Genomic DNA, 21751 nt, shown 5'->3' with positions numbered 1-21751 from the left:
AGAGCTGCTGACCTGCCCTGGTGCTCTAGACTGTGTGGCAGCATGTCTGGCTCCGGCCAGGTGGCGCTAAGGCCAGTCCTGGTGCTCTGAGTGGCATGGTAAGTGGGGAGGTTGAATAAGGGGCAGGGGATCCTGGGGGGCAGTTGGGGACAGGGATCAGTTGGATGTGGTGGAGGTTTAGGGGGAAGACAGGGAATTGGGATGGGCGGGTTCTGGGGGGCAGTTAGGGGAAGGGGGTCCCAGGAGGGGACAGTCAGGGGACAAGGAGTGTGTGTGTGTGGGGTGTTGGATGGGTCAGGAGTTCTGAGAGGGGCAGTCAGGGGATGGGAAGTGGAATGGGGGCAGGGCCATGCTGTTTGAGGAGGCACAGCCTTCCCTATCTGGCGCTCCATATAGTTTTGGAACCCCGATGTGGCCCTCAAGCAAAAAGTTTGCCCACCCCTGTAATAGAGGTATACACAGTGGTGTTAAGTTTTCATAGGCCATAAAATGCATACCTCCAGACTGAGACTTTCAAAGCAAACTAAGGAGATTGACACCCAACAATTCCTATTAATTTCTGTGGAAACCATTTAGGCTTTGCGCATCTCAGCCTCTGTCTATAATGGCCTATTTTTACTTCTGTTCTCTCCTCAATCTAAGTCTCCATAAGAGAGGGCTGTGTGTGTGTGCGCGCATCTCATCCATTACAGTCTGCAGCAACTCTGAGGACAATATGTCGGCTGAAATCTCCACACAGGGATTGTTCGTAGAAAAGTAAAGGTGTGGCATGCAGAAAATGAGACGCATAATTACACATCATACAAACAAATCTCAGTAAGTGGCCCTTTACTAATCTGGGCACTTTTCCACTTGCACCAAAAAAGGGTCATATCTTTCCTATTCTCAGCAAATATAAATAACAGATGTTGTGATGTCAGCTATTACTAATACCTAGAACCAGCTTATGTGGCTGTTCTTTCTGCCATCCTGGGCAGCTTCCATGAATGTCAAAAACTTACCCTTCCCTTCTGATCTAGTTAAAGCACTGCTCTCACCATGGCTACAGCTATCACAGGTGACTAAATTATGCTCATTTTGGAAGTTTAAAATCTCACAGTAGGTAAAATGTTTCGGAGGAGTCTGGTGGTTTCACATTTCACATTCGACAAAACCAGAGGAAAACCTATGCTCAGACTAAAAAAGAAGCCTTGGCAACGGCATTTTGAGTGAGCGCATTTCACCAGTGTTCTTACAGATCATTGCTGCTTATAACAGATTGCTCAAGCCATTTCTAGAGTCTTGTACCCAGAAACAGATGATATAGCTAACAAAACATCTGGTATGTTACTGTTAATTAGAAACTGAAAATGCTTTCTGTGTGTGTGGGGAACCTATTTATTTCAAGTTATAGATGACATATATACAAAAGATATGTATCTTGCATTACACCTAACTCAGAATGGGTTTCCTTCATCCAAACGTTTTGAGCTCAATACTTTAAGCACAGAAAAACCGAATTGAGATGTTTCCTATACATGCATAGTCCAACTTCCAAATGCAGGAAAGTAGGAATAGGCCTATTGGCTCAAACAGACACCCTATCTAGCTCAGTGGTTTTCTTTGAGAGTGGCCAGTAGAAGATGGTTCAGAGAAAGATGCAAGGCACCCTATAAGGAACAAGTATGGAATAACCTGTCCATAGGGAAATTTCTCCCTAACCCTAGGTGGTTATTCCCTGAAGATGTCTGTCTTATTAGACATTTGTGTGAATAATATTCTTCCTGAATCCTGCAAAGTACGTAACTTTAATGGTATCTCACAGGAGTGAGTTCCACAGGTTATTTTATGCATAGGTAAAAATGGTATTTCTTTTCATCTTTTAAATCTGATGCTGTTCTAAATTTCATAAGCCATTCCCTTTTTCTAATATTATAGGAAAAGGTCAACATGATCTCCCAATCTCTTTTCTGTATTGCTTGTTATTTTAGATTTCTGTATCTCGTTACTTTTTGTAGACATCAGTGTTACTGCAATACCCATTCCTATGTCAGGTTCAATGTTTACAACAGACTTATTCTGAGGTGAATTGTTACCTGAACTTGATATGTTTAAAAAAAAAAAAAATTCTGCATGTCACTGAATTGGTTAAGAGTAAACTGCAGTTTACATTTCACAAAAACCTGGGTGTTTAGAGGACAGAAGGCAGCAGAAGCAGTGCTTCCTGCATGTGTGCATTAACAGGAGTATATACTATGAGTTATATTTTCATATATTGCAAGCACTTTTTTTTGTTTTATCTTGAGCTGAGATCTTTCTAAAAAATGGAGATTTAAACCTTCCCTGCTCCCACCCATCCCCCATGGGGGGGGGTGAAGGGAAGGAGGATTTTCATAATGTAACTTTATTCAACATTCCTTCCAGCCCTAATTTTTCACATAACTTTATGGGTAAACCGATGGCAGTACTGTGGTGCTGTTGCTGATTGCTTAAGAGTAAAAGATAAGACAGGTTGCCCTTGTAGCCAAAATATTTGGCATGGTCCTTTTTTGTTTGGATTATGAGGACCAGGACATGGCCCCCTGGGATGCAATGGGACTCTTTCTGTTGACTTCAGTAGGTGCTGAATCAGGAACGTAATGCTGACATGTAGTGCTGTCTAGTTTAGCATTCCATATGACTGGAAGTGATTAACATGGTTGAAGAGGATGCTGGAAATGTGGAGAGAGAGATGATTGCTGGTAGCATCGGAAAGGAACCAGTTGTTGTTCTCTTTCCTGTTTAAATCTATTTAATATGTGGTTCCTGCAACTTTTTCCCATGAAATTGTTATTGTGCTAAGTGCTATCTCATTCTGATGAAGGGGTTGGGTGTGATCCACAACTGCTAAGCTAATTGACCCACAGCACCATCAGCATAGCTTTTGAAATGGGCTCCTCTCACTGAGGTGCTTGCTTTGACAATCTGCCTTCCTGGTGGTAGTGTGCTGTCCAGAAAAAACACGTGTCAAGATTTCATCTCCTAGCCTTTCCATCTTTGACTCCAGTAGGTCTGGATTTGTGCTGCTGCACAAGAATAATACTTATAAAACCAAGACAATAAGAACTGCTGTACTGGGTCAGACCACCTGGTCCATCTAGCCGAGCATCCTGTATTCCCACAGCTGTCAGCACCAAATACTTCAGAGGGAGTGAATAGATCAGGCAATCCATTGAGTGATCTATCCCCTTTCATCCACTCCCGGCTTCTGGCAAACAGAGGCTAGAGCAGGGGTAGGCAACCTATGGCACACGTGCCAAAGGCGGCACGCAAGCATATTTTTCAATGGCACTCACACTGCCCGGGTCCTGACCACCGGTCCGGGGGGCTCTGCGTTTTAATTTAATTTTAAATGAAGCTTCTTAAACATTTTAAAAACCTTGTTTACTTTACATATAACAATAGTTTAGTTATATATTATAGACTTTTAGAAAGAGACCTTCTAGAAACGTTAATGTATTACTGGCACGCGAAACCTTAAATTAGAGTGAATAAATGAAGATTCAGCACACCGCTTCTGAAAGGTTGCCGATCCCTGGGCTAGAGACACCCAGAGCGTAGGGTTGCATCCCTTGGCTAATAGTCATTGTTGGACCTATCCTCCATGAATGTATTTAAAACCGCTTTATAGTTTTGAGCTTCACAACATCCCCTGGCAACAAGTTCTACAGGTTGCTGTGCATTGTGTGAAGAAGTACTTCCTTTTGCTTTAAACCTGCTGCCTTTTAATTTCATTGGGTGACTTGTGGCTCTTGTGTTATGAGAAGGAGTAAATAACACTTCCTTATTCACTTTTTCTACACCTGTCATGGTTTTATAGACCTTTATCATATCCCCCCTTAGTCATCTCTTTTCCAAGCTGAAAAGTCCCGGTATTTTTAATTTCTTCTCCTATGGAATCTGTTCCATACCCCTAATCACTTTTGTTGCCCTTCTTTGTAGCTTTGCTAATTCTAATATCTTTTTTGAGATAGTGTGACCAGAAAGGCATGCAGTATTCAGGGTGTGGGCATACCATGGACTTGCACAATGTATTATATTTTCTGTCTTATCTATCCCTTTTCTAATGGTTCCTAACATTCTGTTTGCTTTTTTGACTGCTGCTGCAGACTGAGCAGATATTTTCAGAGAACTATCCACAATGACTCCTAGATTTTTTTTTCTTGAGTGTTAACAGCTAATTTAGACCCCATCATTTTATGCGTATAGTTGGGATTATGTTTTCAATATGCATCACTTTGCATTTATCAACACTGAATTCCATCTGGTATTCTGTTGCCCACTCACGCAGTTTTGTGAGATCTCTTTGTTGTCTGCTTTGGACTTAGCTATCTTGAGTAACTTTGTATGGACTGTGAACTTGGTCAGCTCCCCGTTCACCCCTTTTTTCCAGATCACTTATGAATGTATGGAACAGTGTTGTATGAGAATTGCATGTTACCATCAAGATGTTGTGTCATAACCTTGTGATGCAGTATTATGTATGATCCAACATCAGTATGAAAACACAGTGTCTGGGAAGACATTCACTGACATCAATGGATCAGACTCACAATGACAATGCTGCCATGCAGAGGCTGAAATAAATTTATGATCCTACGGATACGTCTACATTGCAAAGAAAAACTCATGGCATTAAGTCTCAGACCCTGGCTTCATAGACTTGAGCTTAGGCTGCAGGGCTAAAAATAACAGTGTAGAAGTTCCCACTCAGGCTTGAGCCTGGGCTCTGAGACCGTCCCCTCTGTGCTGGGCTTCAGGACCTAAGCCCCAAGCTGAGGCCAGCCATCTCTGCTGCTATTTTTAGCCCCCATGAGCCCCAGTCAGTTGACCTGAACTCTGAGACTCAGTGCTGTGGGTTTTTGTTTGCAGTGTAGACGTACCTTCAAGGGCCTGGTTTCCAGAGGTTATGAGCCCTTCCATTTCCCACCGACTTCAATTGGTGGTGTAAGAATTCAGCACACTGAAAATCCAGCTTGAATTGTCTTGCAATCCAAAGCTGGATGCGGAAAACACCTGTGAAATTTGAGGTGGTTACACCATTTGGAAGTGTGGGCAACTCTACCTCAGTGGGCCTGAGTGGACCCAGGTATTGTGACTTTCCAGCAGGCTCCAACATAATAAAGTTAAATAGGTACTTTTTGCTATTTACTTGCCCTGAATCAGACCCCTCCATGCTGTAGTTAATGCTATTGCAGTCCCCTTTTAAATAACTAAAGAAATATAAAATAAAATTAAAACTTCTTGACATCTTCTATATTGTCACAAGAAAAATGGTCCTCATAATTGCTGGCTGCGAGAATCCTAAATAATGAAGCACTCCAAAGATGCATGCTGTTTACTAGAATGTTTCCGTTGAATGTAATAATACTCACATATATATTTCATCCAGATAATCAATGTGAGTGTGAAATATGGCTAAATTATGACTGGAAAATGATTGAACCAATGTTTTATTGAGATTTCAGAGTCGAAATGCAACTTTTGATGTCTTGTATATTTTAAAGGCGTGAATAAAACATGATTTGCAATGAACAACTTGGTGCCTCCTAAAATAAATCTTATGTTTGCTGATTTTCTTTCTTCAAGTGCAACAACATTGCATTCCATTCCTTAGCACAGATAAATATTAATTAATCAGTAATGAAAGCTTAGGGATTTATGACTCAGTCTCTCTTATCAAACTAGAACAAGATAGACTATTATTGCTGTCATAAAGTAGCTTTGAGGAAAAAGGTTATAATATGGAAACTTAAGAGGGAAAGGATATAGAAGTTTGCTTTTTGCATTAGGTAACTTCTAAATGGAGGAATTTTTTTTTTTTTCCTGGGCCTCACTTAAGTGTCAGACGATATTCTATGAAAAGCTCATTATGACAAATGTATTTTGCTGTCACTCCTCCAGAACATGAGCAAAATAATCATCCGAACAGAGAATGAATATCCAGTTAGAAAGTTGCCTTTAATTACAGTTGCATTTGCTGCTGTAGAACTCATACCTGTCAAGGGTCAAGTTCTGGTCTTATACCTCTAACTCTGGCCTCAGTGGAGTTACTCCTGATTGCCGGGAGTGAGAGAACAGAGAATCAGGCCCAAAGAGGGCAGACTGCTTTGTTTCATGGGGAGACAAATAGGGGCTTGTTTACACAGTCACATAATGTGCTTTACAAGGGTGTAATTTTTATAACTTATTACATGTTAATTGGTCCCTGTAGACCCCGCTGGTGCACACTGAAGGTTCCCTAGTGTGCCTTAACAAAGTGCTGTTTCAAACAGCACTGCATTACAGAGCACCAGCAGGGTCTACACAGATGAATTAGTGCACAAAATATTAATGTGCTTTAGTTATGAACCCTGAGGGTGGGAGGTAACTTACCCTAATGTGCAGACAAGCCCCAAGACAGTAGAGCCTGATTCTCGACTGTCTTGCACCTTGTGTAGCCATTTCACCTGTGTGAAGTTGGTATAAAATGCTACCGAATCAGAACAGTAGCATTACATTCCAGCTTCGCATAAGTGTAAATGGTTCTACAAGGTGCAAGACACGGAGAGTCAGGTCTATTGCATGGCACCTGGCTCGGAAACTCAATGCTAAATGTTAAGACATGAGCTTCAGGCACAAGAGCACCTGGCTAATCTAGGTGTGTGAAGCACTGGTGTCAATAATGCTGCTCTGCCCTGATGTAGCACCTTTCACACAGGCATCTTAAGAGTCATTGAGGCCTAATAAATAAAGGTTCATGACATCCTCTTTATTACTGGTGCTGATGTGGGGAGAAGGCAGGGAAATCTGACTGGACTTTCAGAGCTCAGGGTAGGCTTGTAGGGCTTTCCCTATTTTTTGAGGGCAAAGGATTGCCCCGTGGTCAGGGTGCTGACCTGAGACTTGGAGACCTGGATTCAATTCTTTGCTTCACCACCCACATCTTTCCTGTGTGACCTTGGGCAAGTCACCTGGTTGCTTTGTGCCTTCGTTTGCCATTTGCAAAATGGGGATAATACTTTCCTAACTTCCAGGGGTGAATACCCTAGAGCAGGGTTTCTAAAACATCATTGCACTGCAACCCTCCCCCCACCCCTGTTTGACAACAAAAATTACTACACAACCCCCACAAGGAGGAACCAAAGCTTGAGCCCACCTAAGCCCCACCACCCTGGGTGAGGGGGCCAAAGTCAATGCCCTACCACCCAGGGCCAAAGTCCTCAGGCTTTGGATTAATCTGCAGGTGGTGGGGCTAAGGCTTCAGCCCTGAGCCCCAAAAGTCTGTCAGCCCTGGTGACTCCATTAAAATGGGGAGTGACCCACAGTTTGAGAACCCCTGCACTTGAGTCTAAAGATGCTCAGATATGATGCCCATTACTATACTGAGTACCTTGTATGGTAACTATTGGTAACCATTTTTTCTGATGAGAATGCTGAGTGAAAAGTTAAATGGCCTATTCAGGGTCCGAGACTCAGTGTCAGCCCCAAGATTTATTTCTCCTTTTGTCTGTCTGTGTGCATGGTACCAAGCTTTGTAATATCTGAGCTCAAGACTCCTAATTCCCATCTCCCTCCTTCCAATGCTTTCCCCTGGTGTAACTATCCAAGCCCTAAAGAAAACTTTACTTACCCCTTCTTTCATTGTATGGCAGTATAAGTCACTGATGAGATGAATATTAGCACAAGCATTGCTGCTATGGCACTTAAAATTATTGCAGTAAGCAGGATGTTTGGCTCTGGCTGTGAAGTATCAATGAGCATTTTCTGTGTAAATTCTAGAGATCCATTATTGGGCTGTGGATTGATGCCCAGGAGTTTACACATCAGTGGATAAATGTGGATACTGTCAAAGGGCTCAGCTAAGTAATTCTCTTTGAAATCGGGACCAAAAGCTCTGAATGTTGTCTTCATGTCCATATCCTCATTGTCAAATCTGTGATCTCCTTTGTTAACGTATAATATAAACCCCTGGGGGAAAAAAGAACCAACAATCAGTTTTAGCTTTATCTAGGCCTTTCATCCCAAAGGCACTCTCAAATTTAACATTCCAGACAGCAGTCACTTAGTCACTAGTCCTATCTAAAGATGCTTCTGCTTCTGAGGTGAAATCCAACTGCTATATAATAGCACGCAGCAATACAAACAAACTTAAATGAGGCAGTGAAGGAAAATACAGTAGCCAGCTGAAACTGCAAGGGAATTGAAGGAGGTAGAAGGCAATTTCAGTAAGAAAGGTGTGACGAAAAGCATTAGGTTCAAGAATGTGCTTTCGTGTTTGCTAATTTGGTGCATTAGGTTGTCGTAACACTGAGCATTGACAATTCCAGCTCATGTGTCTCTTCAGATTTTCCTGATAACACCCCAAAAGTACATCCACTTTCTTTTGGTTTTATGAAAATATGGAGCCAAAATGTTGTTGTAACTCTGACAATGGTCAATACACCTGATTCCCCTCTGAATGCTAAGGCCAGATCGTGCCTTGATTTATGCAAAAGGGCAAGGAAGCAAGGAGCACCTTATGCTTCCTTGTGCTGGTTATCCAGGTCATGGGAAGGACAGCTGTCTCAATGGGGCTGCTACATTGGCTTCCACCCAGCTGTGGGAGTGGGAAGAGCCTTTGCTCCTGCCCCCACAATGCATTGGCTTGCATAGCTATACTGACACAATGGGGGAAAATATGCTGTAGCAGGTATAGGCCTTCTCCAGGGGAAGTATCTGCACAGCTGGGGAACTGGGAGGCAGATTGTGACCCTGAAAGTCACAATCTGCTTCCTAAAGTGCTCCTGGAGAAACACAACAATGCTCTGCCTTCTGCTGGAGCCTCATGGGAAAGCCATAGACAAGCTATCTTGTTTTAATATTAGGGGACTGTGATAATGCAGGACATGTAATGGCCAAAAATAACAGTGGTGTGAGTATCATTCCACCAAAGCTTTGCATCTGTTACTGGGTTTACTGTTCTGTTTATTGTGATATGCAGAAAGGGTGACTTTCTAGAAAAATCTTAGGAAAAGGTGGTTTGCATTCTTAAAATACTTGCAGTGATCCTTTGTAGAAAATAGGTATTGCTCTAAAAATGTTTATAGTGCAATTTACCAGAACCATAATACACAAAGATAACAACAAATGTTAAATAGTCTAATCCAAATCTCCCGTCTGATTTAAATTCTAACCATGAACAGTCAGCAAACCTTAGGAACTGCCTCACTGGCCGCTGAACATCCCTGTTGCTCCACAAAGTAGCTGTAGGCTCATTATTTTGGCTCAGATTATGCTGACCAAAACTTTTGAGGACAAAATTGGAAGTTATAGTGTAGCCTATTGAGTGTTTGTCCACTTAGAGGACAAGCTCTATAGCTTTTTATCTCCCCCAAATCTGTCACGTAACTATTAGTCCAACAGAGGGGAAAAAATACTCATTATATCAAAATGGGCAAATGGATACGCATTGCATAGAGGTATCCATGTGGGGAAGAGAATGATAGTGTTTTTGCACAGCGACTGAAGGAATCTCTATTTTAGCAACAGAGAAGAGCTGATCCCTTAGTATGTCTTTTTAGAGTCAGGGAGGGGATAGTACTTTCTAGAATTCTGAGGATAATTTTTCAAAGTCCAATGGAAACAAATTACTCAGTTATACAAAGTGATAATCTGAAGCTCAGAGCCCTTAAGCGGGTCTCCCAAGGTCTTTCACACAGCAAGTCAGTGGGGAAAAAAGAGAAAAGAACGTGAGTTACCTGACTTCCACTGCCTTTGCTCTCCTCACTAGACTTCCCCATTGCACCTACTATATAAACTGATCTAGTTTTCTAAATGAAAAACTCACCCACCCCAACTAATTAACGAACAGGCAGTGGTTTGTCTGCTGTAATTGGAGTTAAGTTCCAATTTCCTTTTCAGTTGCCCATAACTTTCTCAAACACACTTCCATGTGTGTCCGCAGTGAAAAGGAGAGCGGGCGAATCCCCAAACACAGGGCTGGCGCTTCCATTTAGGCGACCTAGGCAATCGCCTAGGGCGCCAGGATTACTGGAGGGCGGCATTTTGCTGGGGGGGGCGGCACGAGCCGTGGCACCTGCGCGCAGGGCTGCGAAATGGCCATGCGCCTAGGGCTCCAAAAACATTGGTGCTGGTCCTGCCCAAACACATCATCATTCAAGTTCTACAGCATCCCCTGCCTCTGAGAAGAGCAACTGCTGGGCTGAAGCTTAAAAGAAGTGGCTGAGCTTAAAAGGATAAGTGGGCTGGCAACCCCACAAGAATACACTAAGTCAGTAAGGCTTGTAGGGATAAGTAAACAGCAGCAGAAGATAGTTGGAAGGAGGAGCAGGGAGGAATAAATACATGAGGGGGAAAAAGTCCATGGAAGAAATTGGCCTCACTACCAGCAGGCAGATAGGTTACCATTTGCTGCCATCATCCATGGGTGGAGGTAAGCAAAAGCGAATAAAGGTTTGCACCTCTCTCAGGCACTCAGAGGAGTGACTGGGAACTCCGTAGAAGTTACTCCATAAGAGATGGAAATGGTTCTGAGGAGGCAGGGCTCTATGCCCAATTGACACATAAGTGGGTTGTAGCTTGAGCTTAACCTCTTCTGTACAACACTGATGCCTCTGAGACCTCAAAAGTGAAACCTTGTGGGTGGGAACATTCCATAAGCATGCAGGTCCATTGCTAAGCAAGCTGTGAATGAAATTAACAGTGGTTTAAAATAGTTAGTACTCATTTTAAAAATGTCTGCCACAAGAACAATGAAGACAAAGTTTGGATAGCTGTCACCTGATGATGGATAGTTTATAAAAGAGATAAGGACCGGTCTAGGGATTACATGGGACATCTGAGCATAAAGAAATCAGGTGTGTTCCTACTTAATACCTTTAGAGCTACAAGAGCAGGGTATTACTGAAATGTTCAGATAGTACTAAAGCTGGGAGAGGCATGGTGAGAGGAGATAAATAATGCAAAAGGGATCTGAATAGATTAGATGTGGACAGAGTAAATAACAGTGAGATTCTAGTTAGAAAAATTGCAAATAAATACGTTGAGGGGAAAATAACCCCAACACACACATGCTGCATGAGAAGGAGAAACCTGGAAAGCAATACAGCCCTTGGCATGATCGTGGGCTGTAGATGAGAGAAGAGTTTGCTGTGTAATATGGCAGTAAAATACAGCCATGGTTGTCACATTCAAGGGCTCCATATGGCATGCAGGGGGGTTCTAGTTTCTCTCTCTGTACAGTTCTTGGGACAACATCTAAAATGCTACTTTTGGTTGTGGGCACCCTATGATCAGATGCTGAGAAGTTGGAGGGGGGTTCAGGGAAGGGCTCTGAAAGTGAGAATGGTGCTGAAGGGATGGATCACAATGAAAGGAATAAAAGAATTAAATGTTGGCTAAAGCAGGCTGGGTAAGCGACAGCTAGGATTGTTGGTAGGGACATAGTTGACTAAAAATACATGGCATGTGACAATATAAGGAAGGAGAATTTGTTTAGGATGGACCAAATAAGTCTCATTAGGAATAATGGGATGAAATTGCCATTGAACTTCTGGACAGTGAGGTCTGTTGGGTTGTGGAATAGTGTCCCAAGGGAAGTAGTCCTGTCACTTGGACAATTTCAAACCAATCTGGATTAGATTAATAGGTCTTTTCTCTCATTACCTTCTAAAATTCCAAGTTTGATTTAAGGTCCGCTCAGGTCAGTGAAGCTCTTTCAGTTTGCATCACAGAGGCTGTGGCCCAGGAAGCTCAGCTTCATGGGCATATTCTCCCACTCCACTCAGCCCAAGAGCTTAGCTGTCAGCCTTGGGAAATGGATGAGTCTTAGCCAAGCTGTGCATATGTAGCATTTTCTCTTCTGAAGAATATTCACAATAAATTTGTAGCTGTCTTGAACTGAACTATCTATAACTGAGCCTCCTTAACAACTGTCTAATTGAAATACATTAAAAAGTCAGAGAGATCCTAATGCATGTGTACGTCCGCATTAAAAAGATCATAACTTTCAATCTACTCAACTGATCTTCAAAACTGATTTACTTTTTAAGACTCAGAGAGAACTACAAAGCGATCAAGTATGCCGCTTCTAGGTCCAACTGTTCTGGAGTTGCAAGCTCACAGAAATTTTATATGAATGTGTGGAAAAATTGTAACTTGTTCATATGTGCATAACTCAGCTAGAGCTCATCCAGTTCCACTCAAACTTTTCCAACAAATACAAATTTGGACTATGACCAACACTGATAAATTTCTACATAAAATAGATTTATTTAAGAAAATAATAAGGAGGAGAGAGATGCATGTTGAAAGTCTCATCTTATTAAGTGATTTGCTCATATAGCACTCTCAATCTGAGGCTTATGCAAAATTAGTCCTCTAGAATTCCACCTAGAATAGTAAAAAAAACAAAATGAACAAAACCAAAAAAACCACCCAACCCTTGTTTTTATAAAGAATATTTTTAAATAGGAACATCTAACTGACATGTTGCAGAACTCCAGCAATTCATCTGAACCCAGATGGCTATGCAATTGGAATTTTAGTTAATGGGAGTTCTATTCTCATCCTCTGAGTGAGGACGGAAGTCTTTGGCTCATAACAAGTATAGTAGTGAAGAGATGATATCCATGGATGAAGATATTGTTTCTCTTAGAGAGAAGAATGATAGTTTTAAAAACAAGCTCCCTGAAAGTGCATGGTACTGTAGTAGGATGAGAGAAAAAACAAAAAGCTAGGGATCGTGTGTGATTTGGGTTTTGTAAAGGATCGTGTCCATGTAGTTAATAGTGTAAACTTTCATAGGAAATGAATTTGATGTGAAAATCTATCAATCGCTTTATGTTCTTAAACTTGCAAACTTATAGGTGAACACAGTGTCTCGCCAGAATCTTTACACTTGCCTGTATTTTGAGATTCAGCTTTCTTCTCTTCTAAATGTGCTATAGAAGACATGGCACTCAGATGCCATAACTTATTAAAATGAAGATGGAAAGTTGAATTGAAGGCACTCAGTCTTGATTGGAAGACATCAAGACACACAGAATCCATCTCATCCCTCAGTAGCAATGAATATGTTCTGTTGGTGTAATTATTTTCCTGTAATTAACAGAATAAAATAGTATGTACATACTTTGTTTATATACTAGTTGCTCTTAGGATCCCAGCCATGGACCAGCACCCAATTGCTCTAAGCACTGTGTAAACACCATGTTAACAAAAAAGTAGTCCCTACCCCAGGAATCTACAATCAGTACCATAGGCTAATGCATCCTTATTCAGGATGTGGTAAAAATACATGTTTTATCTACCAGCACTGGAAATTGCTTAATTTATTATGGAGCAAAACCAACACCAATTACAACTTGTGAACAATATTGTAAAGTGACTTGTCTGTGGAATCTTCTAAAGGTTACCCTGTGGCTGCCAAGAAACCTGATTGTGGTTTTAGATTCAGTAATGAACTTACCCATAACACTATAGCCAGGGTCACCATAAACAAGGATTGATAAAACTCGTTCATGTTTCGCATAGTGGAAGTGTTCAGGAAACTCTTCTTTTTTATACACCTTTAGATAAGGATGTGCATTCTTCAGTGCCTGATATAGTTCCTCTTCTTTTCCTACTTTGGGGGTTATCATCCCAAAGCCACCATAGTCCAATATGTCAAACTTGACCAAGATGCTGAATTTGGTGTAGTTGGACAATAAGATCTCCTGTACTTCAGGTTTCTTCTTTACTGTGATCATACCATGATCAGATGTAATGATGACATTCAGCTTATTCTTCAGGTTATGTTTCTCAATAGCTTCTACAAAGTAGCCAATGGTTCTATCAATCTGTTGAATGATAATCTTCCTGTCTTCTGTTTCAGGGCCCTTTCTGTGCTCCACTTTATCAGGTTCTCCATAGTAAAGTGTGACAAAATCAGAGTTCTCTTTGATAAACCAGCTCATAACCATATCAATATTTTCTCTCCACTCAGTCTCATTGCTGTCAGGATGATCAAACGACTCTACTAGAGTTCTGTTGACCGATTGCCCCTTGTAAGTGGCACCACCACCAGGATAATGGAATGAGGCTGTTTTTTTCCCCTGAAAAATTGAATAGATGGAAGGTGATATTTGTATTATTAATAACAGGGCAAAATCTATAACGTCAGTTATTTCTGACAGCTGCGTACCACACCTGTATATTAAACAGATTTCAAAACATGAGAGCTATGTATGGTGTATGAAATATAAAATTATAAAATTTAAGAAAATGCAGATGAACGAAGCTCTTAGGACAAATACAAAGCATATATCTTAAAAATAACATTTAACATAATTTGATGGCATATGTGAAATAAACTTGCAGTCTCACTTTAGTTCTTAAGGGATGAATGATGTGTTGATTGGATGTATCTATCCACTCTCAGCCCTACTTCCTCTCTACTTGTCCTCAAGGTCCTCCCCAAAATATGATTGCTACAGATACCATTGGAACATTGGTGGTAGACTCACTATGAAAAGGTAAAATTACAGGAAAACCAACTATCTTCTCTCTCGCTCCCTCTATCCAGAGTTACCCCATCCAAAAAAGGATTGACGCATGCTGCAATGAGGAAGATTTCAGGCTATACACCTGGAGCCATATTGACTAAAAAATGTTATGGCATGAAATATATCTTTAGTGAATTATGTGCACATCTGGATGGTAGAATATTAGTGTATGCAATTCAAGGAAACTAAAAATATTGAAGAACAAAACAAGAAGGGAGAGTGAGAATTTGGATTAGGTTGTGTAGGAACATTGACACAGGCAGAGCAAGATTGGGAGTTGAGAATTATAATTAGGAAAAGGCCTAAACTGATTACTTTGGATCTGAATCCAGATCCATCTTGGAGTTTATGCCATGTTTAGAGAGATTAACATCTAGGATTACCTGTTTGCCCTTTTATAGTGATAAGCCTGCGGCACACAACTGGATCCAGGAAGGTCAACCCCAAATATTCAACATTGATGAGTCAGACCTCCCAAAATCATGAGACTAATAAAAATCATAAGTAATGTTGGGTTCTTTTCATTTGTCTTGTGGTTCTGAAGCAATTGGTGTTCATGTTTTCTAGCTTTCCTCTGCCACCTTGAGGGCTAGAAATTGAATCTTTAATGAGAGCAGAGATTATCATGAAATAACATGATAACAGAAGTTGGGGCTTTAAGAAAAGCACAGGATAACATGAAAGACACAACTGGTCACCAACCAAAGTTCATATTCACAGTGAATATGAACTTTGGTTGGTGGCCTGTCTGCAACCATATTATATCTTCTTTCCTTTTCCTCCCACAGCCTCAGGGCATAGTGTTCATGTTTTCTCCCACTTATTTTGGGCTTGTGCTGGTCTATTCAGGCTTGAGTGCCGCGTTGATGGATTGGCTTTTCTCTCTATTTTGCATAATATTGCTCTAGGTTACCTACTTTTTCTCTTTTGAAGTGGTATCTGTATTATCGCTTGCCATGGAAGTCATGTTGGTGGCATTCTTAAAGCTCGTCTTAAATATGGCCCTGTAATCATTTTACCATATTTGGTGCTTTAGATTGGTTTGTTCTACTTAGAATTTCTGTTGTTGCAAGAAACTCTTTCCAATGGACTCTGAACATCTTTTATAGGCATTTACTTAGAAATTGATCAGATCAGCTCATTCCGATTGTTCATTTCCATGACTCTGCTCCAGAAAGTAGGACAGAGATGATGCCAGTGTTAAAAATTTGAATTTTGATGACAATGCCAATTTTTCCAAATCTTTTCAAGTTTATTAAATGGCACTATGAATTGATGCTGTTGGTGGGCATTCTGCTTTACAGAATCTAAGAAAACATGTTTTCCCCCATTCAAGGAGCTTTCAATATAAATGATCAGAATACAGACAAAGGAAGGAGGAAGGGAAGCGCAAACAAGCAAAGGGATTGTGTGGTATATTTGGCCACAAACTGATTAGCTCAAGGTCATTGGATTTCTTTTTATGTTTAAATTATAGTGTGAGATAAATTTAAATGATTATAAGGTGAAGCATGTGAGCAGGGATGGATTCTGAGAGGTGAAGGTGCTTTCTGTACATAGCGTTTACTTATCTCCAATAAACATGGCCCCTCACCTGTGGGGCATGCAATCTAATTTGAGCAGATGCATTATACACATGTAAAGGGTGAGCCCTGCTCTAAAGCTCCCCAACTTTAAGCCCCCACTCATTCCACTGAAATCAGTGGCAAGAGTGCCACTGACTTCAATGAGGTAAGATCAGGACCAGAGTCAACAGCAATCTGCAATGAAGGGCTAAGTGAAAGAAGTGGGTGTTAAGGAGGGATTGGATAGTGGAGAGGCAGGCACGTGGCACATGGGAAGTGGCAGGGTGGGGGGCGGGGAATCTTCAGGTCACCACCTGCCTGTTGCTGCAAGAGAAGTGGGGGCCAACCTCTTGTGCTGGGATCAGCGCATTGTCAGCATTTCATTTATTATCCATTGGGCTATTATCCAAATAAGCTTGAGGCCTCAGAGCTATTAGGGTCTCAATTTCTGATGCGTGCATTATAGTGAGTTTCAGCACTTTAAAAATGCTTTACATCGCTTAACTAATTAATCACATGAGCAGTTGATCAATACGTAGTATTATCTCAAATTTACACACCAAGCAGAGACGTTAAATGTCAAGATCATGACCAAGAACTAGGATTAAAATGCAAGTGAGTCTCTTGCCTTTCAATTAGTCTAAGGCCACAGGCCCATGCGTTCTCTCAAGCTAGTGAGCTACTCCTCCTTTTAGCCTGTTTCATGTACCGCATGCTGGGTAGTAACAGGAAAGGACTCTATGTTTGTAAAACTAAACTGGCTCTTTATTAACATTGTTTAAAGAGCTGCTGCAACTGCAGCTAGAATTTTAGCCACGTGCACATAGACTGACTTCCTTTACCTCTTCCAAACTCTTTTTTCTTCTGCAATCTGTGCTCTTTCCTTCCAGTTCCATGCAGGTTACCACATAGCCAGGGGTCACAATGGCTGCTCAGCAGGGAAGCCTGCTCAGCTGCAGGAAACTGGCTGGAGGAAGCTTACAGCATCCCTGGCTGCTTTTCTGAATTGGTTTGAGGCTCTCCCAGAACACCGAAAAGTCGATCATAGACTAGTGTTAGGGAAGAGGGTTGTGAGGATCCTATGGCTTCTGGAAAAGTCATAGACAAAAATGTGCATCCCTTGCAATTAGTTTACCATACCAAGGTACTCTATCTTTTGTAACCAAAAGGATCAGAAACATACTGCCCCCATATTCTCCATTTAGTTACTCCAGTTGTCACCTGCGTAACATCTTGAATTCACTAGTGATAGAGAAGTAAAACGGATCTACATACCGGGAAACCAGGCTCACTGGTTTGATAGGAAAATTGAAATTAGCCATGATATTTCTAGGTCCCAAAAATCAGGAGATGAGAAGAGGCAGAAAATATGGCTCTAACTATACAGAAAATATCAACTGAAGGAGGAACAAAAAGCAAGCCGCACATATTAAGTAACAATTTTATCAATTGCACTGCCAAAGGGCTCAAATTTCATTTTTACACATACACACACGGCAGGTGAAATATATTTTCATTGTGATATAATTAAAGACCTTTTGATCCCTGCAATTTTTCTGACACATTTCACTGTGCTTCAGATTTTCCTACTTGCTTGGAGGTCACCATTGGCATGGTAATACTGTAGTTGATTTTAAAGAACTCCTGACCCAAACTGTGAAATAGGCTTTTGTTTCTGCCACTCTCTGACTCAAAGTCTTGTACAAACTCTCAGATTATACTGGAGAGAAGTCACACAAGACTCTGTACTTATTCCACTGAGCATGTCCATAATGCAATATTCTGATATGATGCATGTCCTGGAAAGCTGCTGAAATCAAGGTTCTTTTAAAGAAAGAAACATGTCTATTTTAAAGTGTTTTTCTATTAAATGCAGTGTTAATAGCTTATTTTTGAGGTGTAGCCTATAGTATAGGTACATAAGTCATAGGTATGGATTAAGGTAGTAATGCAAAGGCTTACATGTATTGAGCCTGTGAAGACAATATCTTAGCCAATTAACTAAGGAATAATCCCCAAAAAGCCTTAGCATAAGCAGCTAACCAGTGATACCTTAAGATCTAGGGTTAATCTGCATATGCTAAGGCTTTTGGTGTCTTATGCCTTAGTTTGGGCTTTCCACACTTACCGTGCTGCTGTAGTGCACACTGAAGATGTTACCTATGCCAACGGGAGTGCTTCTCCCATTGGCATAGGTATTCTACCTCCTTGAGGGGCTCCAACTATGTCCACAGAAGAAGTCATCCCATTGACATAGCATTGTATACACCAGGAGTTAGGTTGGTATAACTGCGTTGCTCAGGCGTGTGGATTTTCACACCCATAAGCAGTGTAGCTATAGCAACATAAATTTGTCATGGAGACCAAGGCTTGGTTTGGCTAAGCTATTGTCCTTACAACTTGAGACATGCAGGCCTTCGCATTACTGCCTTAATCTATGCCCATGGTTTACCTGTAGGCTATTTTGGATTAGACTAGCACATCATAAGTCACCTATGAAGTTAATTCTCACTGGGCAGGAGGAACAGCATGTCTAAATTGTCAAGTTATGACAGAGTATTCTTTCTGCCATTGGAAACTGAGGAACAGTTCCCTGAATGTTTGCCAGTGGCCTGCCCCTCCTCTGGTAAGTAGATTTGATCTTTAAAGGCCTGATCCAAAGTGCATTGAAGTCAGTGGAAAGGATCCCACTTATATCAGTGAGCTTTAGATCACAGATTTTATGGCCAGAAAACCCTGATCATTTAGTGTGATCTCCTGCACCTATGCAGGCAATAAAATTTCACTCAATGATTCCTGAACTGAGTCCATCAATTTGTGGTTAAATTAGAGAAGATCTTTGAGAAAGAGATCATACTGGAATACTTCAGATGATGGAGAATCCACTGTATCCCTTGGTAAACTGCTCCAATTACCTTCATTGTGAAAAGTGTACATTTTAGTCTCATTTAGAAACGTGCTGACCTTAGCTTAGCAGCCTTTGGATCTTGTCTGCTGTTGTAAAGAGACTTCTGGCATCAGAGACCTGTGTGAACTATAAAATGTCTCTTATGTGTTGCCATTTGCTTCTTAAGCCCATGAGGAAATGTAAAATTTTGTGATGTACAGAACTGCTATAATAGGGTATTGGTTTTTATGAGATCATTGCTTTATAACCTTATCCTCAGTTAGACTTTTTAACAGTGGGGAGAAAGGCAGAGGGCTAATAGCAATCTGGAGACAGGACTGGCAGCGGAACTACTAAAAGAAAATGATCACAGATCAATTTTTTTCTCATTTACACTCCTGTGGAGTTTCTCCAGTTCTATGGATGTAACTGAGTTTGGACCTGTGACTAGGCCCAAAGGCCTCCTGCAGGAGGCCTCATGGTCCTGCCACACCCATCCCAGGAAAGGAACAGTGGAGATAAGTCCTCCAAGTGGCCTAGAGAGGCTGCAAAGGGCTAGCCAACCAGAGAGGCTACAGGGAGCAGCCAATCAGGACCTAGGAGGGCCATATAAAAAGGAGATGTAGAGCCAGAGACAGGCAATTCCTTGCTGAAGCCAGAAGAGTGCATATGGTGCTCCTGGCTGGCCAAAAGGAACTACAGCACCATGGACAGCTCACTGCCAGCAGGGACTAGGGCAGTGAGGAAGAGCTCCTGGCTGCCTGCTGGGCCTGAACATAGAAGAGCTTGGTGAAGTAGATTTAAGGCTAACAAAGACCTATCAGCATATTGTCTTGTCTATGCTTTGCGTTCCCCTAGGTAGGCATGACTTAGTCTGGGTGTCACCTGTTCTCTCTGGGCACTGAGTTACAACTTGCTTGCTGCAGAGCCTGACTCTCAAGTTAGCCTCTCTTGCATGCTGACTCTGGGTCCTTGTCAGCTTCCAGCTAAGATGACTATCTTCCCCTTCCACTTCTGCCAAGGGAACTCTTTAACCTCTGTTTCTTTTGATCTCAGCCTGAGGCTGAGAAGAGAAAAACCTCCTCTTTTGGATGGCTCTTCCCCCAGTTGATGGCCCAGCCATTTTAAAAATATTTTGAAACAGGTACCTGAGCCTCTTTTGTCTGAATTCCATGCATTTGGCTGGGCAGCAATACAAATTTGAATAGGGGAAAAACAAAGTCAAACCCAATATTCCTAAAAACATCATACAGACACTTTCCCGGTTAGTCACAGGCTTTGAGAACTGAATCTGTGCCTGTGTGGCAGTATCTGGCAGTACACAGAACTAACACTAAGCTCCCACCAAACTAGCTTAGCTAGCCTCCAAAACCAGCCCCCTTGACACCAGTTTTATTGAACCACATCTGAGATCGAGGGAGTATGGACTGAGGAATAAAATGTTGATAAAAAGAAGCCACCTGTGATTCTCCACTATGAAGATGGAGATCCAGGTTTAGTTACTGTTCTCAGGCATAGAACACTGTTTAGCAGTGTGATAAACTCAGGACAGACGGGGGTAGAAAACAGTCCCAGAAGATTAAAAGGCCCTCCTCCCTATCAACTGAGGACAGGTGATTACAGGTCAATCAGGTTCATCTGAGGAGGGGTTACCAGAGATCAATTAGGATCAGCTGAGAGGAGGTTACCTGAGGTCAGTTAGGAGCAGCTGATTCCAAGTAAGGGCTGCCTGAGAAATTTTTAACCCCTCCCCTGTTGGGAAGATTGTGTGTGTGTGTGTGTGTGTGTGTGTTGGGGGGGAGGGGGAAGAGTAAGAATCAAGCTGCCAGCAGGCTAAGAGCAGCGAGCATCAGCAGGAGGGGAAGCTGCATTCCCTCCCATAAGGGAGACAAACAAGCTCAAGAGACTGACTGAGAGAAGGGACGGACTGCCCCTGTGCAGTCAAGAGGGACTGTTTTACCCAAGCCCTCTCACCAAAGCTGAAACCAGCTGAGGCTGGTGAGACAGAGAAAGTGCCTTGCCACAGCAATTAGAGCGGGAGCTGGCAATCAGGACTCTGGGGCTCTGTCAATGTGACCTTGAACATGCCTACTGAATGAGTTTTCTGTGGTTGAAACATTGAGATTTTGAGGGTAAGTGGTATGAAAGAGGCTGCAGTGAGGAGTCAGTTATCTCTCAGGGCTGTTGTAGATTCTCTTTCCTTCTCCTACACAGAAGTTAGGGGGGAAAACCTACCCCCATAAATAATTTATAGTATTTTGATTTAATTAAATGATTTTCAAACTAGCACTTAATTTTTTTTCTCCATTAACTTTAATTATAGATTATTAGCTTGAGGCTCATAAATCTTAAAAAAAAAAAAATGTTTCTGGTGACATTCTTTTCTACATCATTTAGGATTATCGAAAGGTCAAAAATAATTTCAAAGCTAATTTTACAAAGAGAAACACTACAGAAGGCAGAAGACATATCCTAGTTAGTAATATCATTAATGAAAGAATATTACCGAAATAATAGAAGAAAGTATGATCAATACAGTACGAGCTCCAGAGCCAAATTCCAGGAGGCTGTATGTACTGCTTAGGACCGAAAAATCAACTGAGGAAGCAATGGCTAAAACTCTTTTTCACTGAAAAATGCAGATTTGGGTTGGCTGTAATGTTTTGCAAATTTTGTATCAAATTCAGTTAATTTTGTTTACTCTCCTTCCCACCCAAATTCTAAACCAATCAAAATGTTTTGTTTGACACTGACAG

At 41.5% G+C, this 21751-nt stretch overlaps 2 protein-coding genes across 3 annotated transcripts in view; one reads left to right on the top strand and one right to left on the bottom strand.

Annotated features, from left to right (window-relative positions):
* Window positions 1-21751, top strand: part of SEC14L5 (SEC14 like lipid binding 5) — a 982653-nt gene that overhangs the window by 175344 nt on the left and 785558 nt on the right. The window lies entirely within an intron of this gene.
* LOC116819180 (ectonucleotide pyrophosphatase/phosphodiesterase family member 7-like) overlaps window positions 1-21751 on the bottom strand; it is a 122507-nt gene that overhangs the window by 446 nt on the left and 100310 nt on the right. Inside the window, 2 exon segments of the mRNA XM_075069076.1 lie at window positions 7631-7967; window positions 13466-14093. Of these exon segments, the coding sequence (XP_074925177.1) occupies window positions 7631-7967; window positions 13466-14093 (965 nt within the window).

This window comes from Chelonoidis abingdonii, chromosome 9 (assembly GCF_003597395.2).
Source record: "Chelonoidis abingdonii isolate Lonesome George chromosome 9, CheloAbing_2.0, whole genome shotgun sequence".
Lineage (NCBI taxonomy): Eukaryota > Metazoa > Chordata > Testudines > Testudinidae > Chelonoidis > Chelonoidis abingdonii.
The sequence above is the reverse complement of the archived record's forward strand: the minus strand, read 5'-3'. Positions and strand labels throughout refer to the sequence as shown.